The sequence below is a fragment of the Apodemus sylvaticus genome, chromosome 9, assembly GCF_947179515.1.
Source record: "Apodemus sylvaticus chromosome 9, mApoSyl1.1, whole genome shotgun sequence".
Classification (NCBI taxonomy): Eukaryota; Metazoa; Chordata; class Mammalia; order Rodentia; family Muridae; genus Apodemus; species Apodemus sylvaticus.
In genome coordinates this window covers 38,253,355-38,260,883 of record NC_067480.1, presented here as the reverse complement: position 1 = coordinate 38,260,883, position 7,529 = coordinate 38,253,355, and the positions used below count along the sequence as shown (strand labels likewise).

At 54.8% G+C, this 7,529-nt stretch overlaps 1 protein-coding gene across 1 annotated transcript; it reads left to right on the top strand.

The window, feature by feature from the left end:
• The first annotated feature begins 814 nt into the window (after window positions 1-814).
• On the top strand, window positions 815-2,101 carry Cdk5r2 (cyclin dependent kinase 5 regulatory subunit 2). The gene has a single exon (XM_052193482.1). The coding sequence runs from the start codon at window positions 815-817 to the stop codon at window positions 1,919-1,921; it is 1,107 nt and encodes a 368-aa protein (XP_052049442.1). The 3' UTR covers window positions 1,922-2,101.
• The last annotated feature ends 5,428 nt before the right edge of the window (window positions 2,102-7,529 follow it).

Genomic DNA, 7,529 nt, shown 5'->3' with positions numbered 1-7,529 from the left:
CAAAGTCTCACACACTAGCATTCTCTCACAGAGCAGGAATGAGCTTGCAGCAGTCTCTCCATCCCACCCCACCCCCGCCCCGTCCCCAAGGTGTGTGTGTGTGTGTGTGTGTGTGTGTGTTGGGGGGCAGGAGGCGATGAAAAGGATAGCAAGCGGATGTCCAGATGGGAGAAGCCAGAAGGTGCAACTGGGGTGTCTCTATGAGGGCACTCGCTGCCATATTGCCCACTAAACAAACCCGAAGGTGAGCGAATGGTAGGCTGTTCCCATGGCTTCTATACTGCGGCTTGGACCCAGGGTATCAAAACATTCAGACCCAAGGTCTTAGGATATGGAAGAAGAGATGGGAAGAACCATTTCACCTCACTTCAACCCCCTGCTCAGCCGGAAAAAGAGACCTCAGAATCACACACACACCCTCTTTCCTATTCCTCCTCTCCCCCCTTTCCCGTTTTGGGTAAAGGTAAGGGACCGATGACTCCAGGCAGTGGGTAAGGCGGTACAGTAGATTAGCATGCAGCATTCTATTGGTTAGAAGAGCTGCCGATCAAAGGCACCCAGAGTCAGGATTGGCTGCGTGAGGCGGGGCGCGGCGTGGCGAAAGAAGGGGCCCAAGGGGTGGGGCTGACGCTGCAGCTGGCGCAGCTTCGGCTCAGAGCAGCCGCCGCGGCGCAGCAGAGCGGCTCCATCCCCCGCCCGTCCGCGCGCCCGGGCCGGGGCTAGGCCCCCCACCGCCGGGTCCCCCGGGGCTGCAGCAGCAGCGGCGCCGCCCGCGGTTCCCGCTGGGGCCCGGGCGCCGGCCCCGCTCTGCAGGATGGGCACGGTGCTGTCGCTTTCCCCTGCTTCCTCGGCCAAGGGCCGGAGGCCGGGAGGGCTGCCGGAGGAGAAAAAGAAGGCGCCGCCCGCGGGGGACGAGGCGCTGGGGGGCTACGGCGCGCCGCCGGCCGGCAAGGGCGGCAAAGGCGAGAGCCGGCTCAAGCGGCCGTCCGTGCTCATCTCCGCGCTCACCTGGAAGCGCCTAGTGGCAGCCTCCGCCAAGAAGAAGAAAGGCAGCAAAAAGGTGACGCCCAAGCCAGCGTCCACGGGTCCCGACCCTTTGGTCCAGCAACGCAACCGCGAGAACCTTCTCCGCAAGGGCCGCGACGCCGCCGACGGTGGCGGAACGGCCAAGCCCCTGGCCGTGCCGGTGCCCACGGTGCCCACGACCGCTGCCACCTGCGAGCCCCCGTCGGGGGGCAGCGCGGCCGCCCCGCCACCAGGCTCAGGCGGGGGGAAGCCACCGCCGCCGCCACCCCCAGCCCCGCAGGCGGCCCCGCCGGCGCCCGGAGGCTCGCCGCGGCGGGTCATCGTGCAGGCGTCCACGGGCGAGCTGCTCCGCTGCCTCGGCGACTTCGTGTGTCGCCGCTGCTACCGCCTCAAGGAGCTGAGTCCCGGCGAGCTGGTGGGCTGGTTCCGCGGCGTGGACCGCTCGCTGCTGCTGCAGGGCTGGCAAGACCAGGCCTTCATCACCCCCGCCAACCTGGTGTTCGTGTACCTGCTGTGCCGCGAGTCGCTGCGCGGGGACGAGCTGGCGTCGGCCGCCGAACTGCAGGCCGCCTTCCTCACCTGCCTCTACCTCGCCTACTCCTACATGGGCAACGAGATCTCCTACCCACTCAAGCCCTTCCTCGTGGAGCCCGACAAGGAGCGCTTCTGGCAGCGCTGCCTGCGCCTCATCCAGCGGCTCAGCCCGCAGATGCTGAGGCTCAACGCCGACCCCCACTTCTTCACGCAAGTCTTTCAAGACCTCAAGAACGAGGGCGAGGCCGCGGCAAGCACCGGGGGTCCACCGAGCGGAAGCGCGTCCACCACCTCCTCCTCGACCGCCAGGGACAGCTGCGCGGCCGGAGCCAAGCACTGGACTATGAACTTGGACCGCTAGGGATTCCCAGGGGCCGCGCCCGCCCCCCGCCCCAGCCCCTCACACACACCCGGAACCCCCGGGACCATCAAGCCACCGTCGCTATTACCGCTGCTCGACGCCCAGGCTGGCCTGAGGAGGAGCCGCCCCTGCCCTACAGGGGAAGGTGGAGGCTAGGACGCCAGAGGCCGCGGTGTCTGGATTTACTGGGCGTGGGGTGGGCGTGGGGGATGATTGCGGGAAGTGCACCCCCAACTTCGGTCACCCTTGTCTGTCTGCGCCTCCATCTTTGCATTTCTGCCCTGGTCTCCCTCTTCCCTGCTGTGGGCATCTCAAAGTCCACCACCCTGGGTTTTGTCCAGTCCCTCACCTTTCCCTGTCTTCGCCTTTCCTCTTGTCTGCAGCCCCTCTCTCTTTGCCTGTCCATCGGTATTCCCTGGGTTTTACCCTTTTCTACCGTACCCTGAGCCTGATGGTACCCTATAGCCGTCCCCGGTTCTCCAGCCCCTCTGTTTCCTGGACCCTTCTTGTTCCTTTTCCTTCCTCCGGTCATATGTCACCTCCTTCCCTCCTGTCTGCCTTCCCCTCTCTCTGCTTGTGTCGTCCTGCAACACCCCCCCCACACACACACACACACAACCGATCCCCAAGACTCTACACTCCTTTCCCCAGATCAAAAAGACCCTTAGTTTTTGTTTTTTGTTTTTTTATTTGAATAGAGTGGACAGGAAACTGCAGTCCCGGTTGTCCAGGCAAAGATCAGGGCGATCACCCCCACGGCCTCTCCCACCTTTCCCAACGTGTTGCATGCTGGGAGTTGAGGAGGAAAGGGCTGCGATTTGAGGGCAAGATCCAACCTGGTAGACTCTCCCCTGCTTGCAGCAGTGGTGTCTTCTCTGTGGATGGATAGAAACAGAAAGAAAACTCTTCTTACCTGGGGGAGGGGCGTCCTCTTCCTTATCTTTAGATTTCTTGTTATATCCCCCTCCCCGCACTTTAATTTATTTCGATGTTTCAGGAGGGAGGGTGGGTGGGGAGGGGGCTGGGCCGGGAATTGTCCGAGGTGCTGAGCTGGGCGGGACCGAAATCCTCCTGGGAGAGTACCAGGGACTGGGTTGGGCCTGGGGCCTTGTCCAAGGTGCCAATGATGCGGGCCGACGGCGCAGGCCGCACTATCTGTCTGTCCGTCTGTCCTGGAGAGAACTATAAAGCGCTGGAAGCGCCTACAGATGGTTTTGCGCCGGCCTCTCTTTGGGTCCCCGGAGGGTGGAAAGGAATGGGCATAGGGGTGAAACCGTTAGGGTAGGGAGGAGGGTAGGGAGGAGGGTAGGGAGGAGGGTAGGGAGAAGGGTAGGAAGGAGGGGTGCAATCGTTAGGGTAGGGCAGGAGGGCGAGAAACAGTGAGGGAAAGTCAGGGCCCTGAGGTCTGTAACCTGCTACCTGCCCCCACTGGCTTTCATTTTAGAGTAAGGCGTCATAAGCCTGACTGAATTTACCTCCCCATCCTGGCCTCCATCTTGTCTACCCTTAGTAATACTCAGGCTACTTAAGGACAAATGGTAAAGAGACAGAAGTCTCCCCTTCTGTAAGGTGATCCTTGAGACAGAACTAGCTAGCCATGATAACCGTTTTTTATTTCTTTCCTTTCTCCCCACCATATATTGATTGAGTCAGGAGTCTAGTCAGGCCTGACTAAGTCTCTGCTTACCTCTCTCAGTTGGGATATGAGTACCACCCCCACCCCGTGAGGCTGCTTTTAGTCACAGGCCCACCCAGAGCAGTCTTTGGAGGCCCATTCCTGCATGAGACTCAGACCTTGACCCTTGACCACCAGAGGAGGGCAAATATAGGCAGAAACAAAAGGGAAACGAAAGCCTTTTCCAACTGACAACAGGGAGGAATTAAGCTAGTTGGCTCCAAATCTCGGCTTAGTCCCCATTGCCCTCTTAGTCGCACAGCGAAGCTGCACATTTAGTGTTGCGTCCGCTCAAGAAGGACTGACTGCAGGCAGAACGTTTGCGGTTGCGAACCTGGTCGCCACCGTGGCCATGAAGATGCAGAAAGAATTCCGGGAGGGGCCGGCAAAGCAAAGGCCTCGGTTCGCTGTCCGTGGTGCTGAAGGGCGCGTTCGTGCAGGGTGGGGACTTCCCCTAGCTGCAAGAGAGGGGGACTCGGCCACAGATCTTCTGAATAATTCAAGAGTGGGGTGTAAGCTATTCTGGCGGCAAGTTACAGAAGTCTTGCCCGCGAGCCAGGAATGTTGCCTCCCCTTGCCCTCCTCGGAGAACAGGACTTGGCTTTCACCTGGCCTGTACCCAGAGCCCTAGCACCCGGCCTGGAGGCGGAAATCCTCGGTCCAGATTTGTGAATCGAGTTCCCGGGGGGAGGGGGAAAGCTAGCGGAAGGGAAGGCGGGAGCAGACTCCCATTGGTTGGAATTTGGCGCAGTCAACGCGGTGCCGTCATCTCTCTGGATTTGGGAGGAGGGAAAGAAGATCACTTGGGTCACTCCGCGGCTGTCGCTATGGTAACCAGACTGAGCAGGCGGGGCCACCTTTCCACTCTCTTACCTTTGGGTGGGGAAAGCATCCTGATTTTCCTAATTTGGAACTAATTAGTGAGACTAGTGACTTGATTGGAATTTCAGAGTTAGAGCAGCCTAAAGGGGATGAGGAAGAAACTCGAAAGCAGATAAGAGATTTTAAAAAATCTTGCCCTTGGGAGACTGCCTAGCTACTGTCCCGAACTCATGGACACAGCGTCTTCCTTCTGCTCTCATGGGCGTGCGTGTGCGCGCACACGTAGACGCCCTCGCGTGTCTCCTGGAACCTAAGATCTGGCACTGAAGAACTCAGATGAGAACCGGGGTCGGGGGTGGGGTGGGGTGTGCGTAAAACATCAGTGAGTGGTGTCAGCTTGCCCTGTTACATCCCAAAGCAGGACACACTGCTCTAATCCGATTAGAGTTAGGCGTGGGGTTCTGGAAGATGATCAACAGGAGTGCTTGGAACAATTAGCTTTCTGGGTTACATTTGGTAGGAGTCCTGTTTTCTCTGGGTGGAAGGCAATTAGGAAGAAGGGACCAGAACAGCCTTCTGAGAAGCCAAAAGGAAAAACCGTAAATGAGAAAGAAATGTAAAAGAGTAAACTGCCTTCTCTTTCCTGCCAGAGATTGAACCTGGGGGTAAAAGCATCGAGCGTGGTAAAGAGGGTCTAGAACTCTCTGGAGAGCCCAGAAGATCTAGGAGTAGACTAACTGGAAATGGAGGTTTGGAGAGAAAGTCCCAGTTGTAGCCATGACTCAGCACTTCCCCTTGCAAAGGACCGCAGCACAGGGCCTGGGAAGAGTGGCGGGGCTGTGACAGAGTGAGCAGGCTCTGACAAGAGATGCACCCTTTGCTCGATGCACACAGCAATGCACGGCCAGAGGCTTATATTTTAACCGAAGCAGACATGGATGTGTTGATGCTGATGAAGGTTCATTCAGTTATATACATATGTGTGCTCTCCCCTTCTGTGTCCCCCTTACTGGACATTGCGAAGAACACTCTGTCCTGAGAGCCATGCTTGCCTGTCCCCAGAGTACCTTAGTACTTTCTGGAAAAGGAGAAACGTTACCAAAAAAAAAAAAAAAAAAAAAACCAACTCCCAGATATGGGAGGGAGTTGTCATGGAAACCCCTCTGCCTGCCAACCAGGGTGCCCAGCAGCCAGAGCATCTGGCCGTATCCAGGAGAATATCCTATGGCCTCTGCATCCTGGGACTCTGCCTCAGGCATTCAGATGGGTACCTTAGGAAGGTTTCTGCCAGGGAGCCTCCCAAACCAACGCCCCCACACCAGAGTCAGACTGCCAGAAAATGAAGAATATAAAGGAAGCTATGTGTAAGGATGTGACCTTAAAGTACCCCCTTCTTCCTGTGATCCTTTTTGTTCTCTCTCCCTACTTTTCAGAGTCTCACTATATAGCCAGGGCTGGCCAGGAACTCAGTGTAGGCACGGCCAGTCTGGAACTTGGGGAAATCCACTCTTTGCCTTCTGAGTGCTGAGTTACCACATACTCAGCTTCAAGAAGTAGTCTTCCCTCTCTCACATACAGTGGGCTGCAATTGCTCTGAGTGGCCTCTAGAACAGGAGGCCGCCTTAACCTTGTCTCAACTTTTCGCCTTCCCACCCCAGATCCCAGCTTGTCTCTTGAGTGGCCAGCTGCTCTTAAGATCTCTTTCTGCACTGAGATATTGGCCACAATAATTATCTGTTTCTCTTAAGAGTACCCTCCCTGTTTCATCATGCCTCTTACTCAGCTGTCTGTGGTTAATATTTAGCATGAAGACCATGAATCTTAAATTTAGTTCCTCTCTGTGTATTTTATATATGGCGACTTAAAAGTCAGGAAGAATAATGATGTAAAATATAACTAGAGAAATAAGCGTCTCTTTATAAAATAAACTTCCTGCATGGTATTCCACCAAGAAAGAAAGGGTGGGAGGAACACTATGCACGCTCACAGCTCTTTGGGAGGCTGAGGGTGTGAAGGTTCCTTGAGCCTAGGGCAGTGGTTCTCAACCTTCCTAATGTTTCTCCCTTTATTCCTCACATTGTGGTGACCCACAAGCATCAAGTTATTTCATTGCTACTGCTATAAATCATAATGTAAATATCTGATATGCAGGATATCTGATATGTGAATCTCAACTACAAATTGAGGACTGCTGACCCACAGGATCAGAGCAGTCTGCATAATATAGTGACACCCTTAATTCAAAACCAACCTCACACATACACATATTATCCCAGAGAAACCACACAATACCAAAGACACCCTCAGAGACGTGAATAAAATCAACCATGGCATGCCTGTGACCTCAGCACGTCAGAGGCTAAGGCAGGAGCACGGAGGTTCAAGGACAGCCTGGGTTACATAGGGAAATCCTGTCAAGGTCTGGGACGAGGAGAGTATAGAGGGCTTACTAAAATAGATAGCACTGGTCCATGAATAGACAGTACTGCGGAGGGAAAAGGAAAGTCCAAGCAAAGCTAAGCTATGCCGTGTTGGGAGACTAGCATGGGGTGAAAGCACCACTTAGAACTCATTGACTAGGAGAGCCTGCGCATGGTTTGTTTACAGCTGGGCAGCATTTAGATAAAGTGGGAAACAGGTCAGCCTTTCTTTTTTTTTTTTTTTCAAGACAGGGTTTCTCTGTGTAGCCCTGACTGTCCTGAGTCTTACTCTGTAGACCAGGCCGGTCTTGAGCTCTGAGATCTGCCTCCTTCTGACTCATGAGTGCTGGCTTAAAGGCATGCAACCACCCAGCTCCATTGTTCGTTCTTTACCCTCAAAATATATCTAAACCTGATCAAAGAGTTAAAGAAATATGCTATACAGCCTTAGATGAGGAAGTAATTAAAATATCTAGCAATATTGTAAATATCTAGACTTTTCCCTCATGAGTTTCAAAGTATAGAATCGGTGCTAGGGAAATACTTGAAATACAGAGGCATGACAGGTATTTAAATTTTCTTTTTACTTTATTATGCCCTGGAAAGAGAAAAGTTGGACTCCATTTAAATATTCACCAGCAGTTAATCACGGCTAAGTAAACTTTGAGATATCCCACTGTACTGGCTGGTT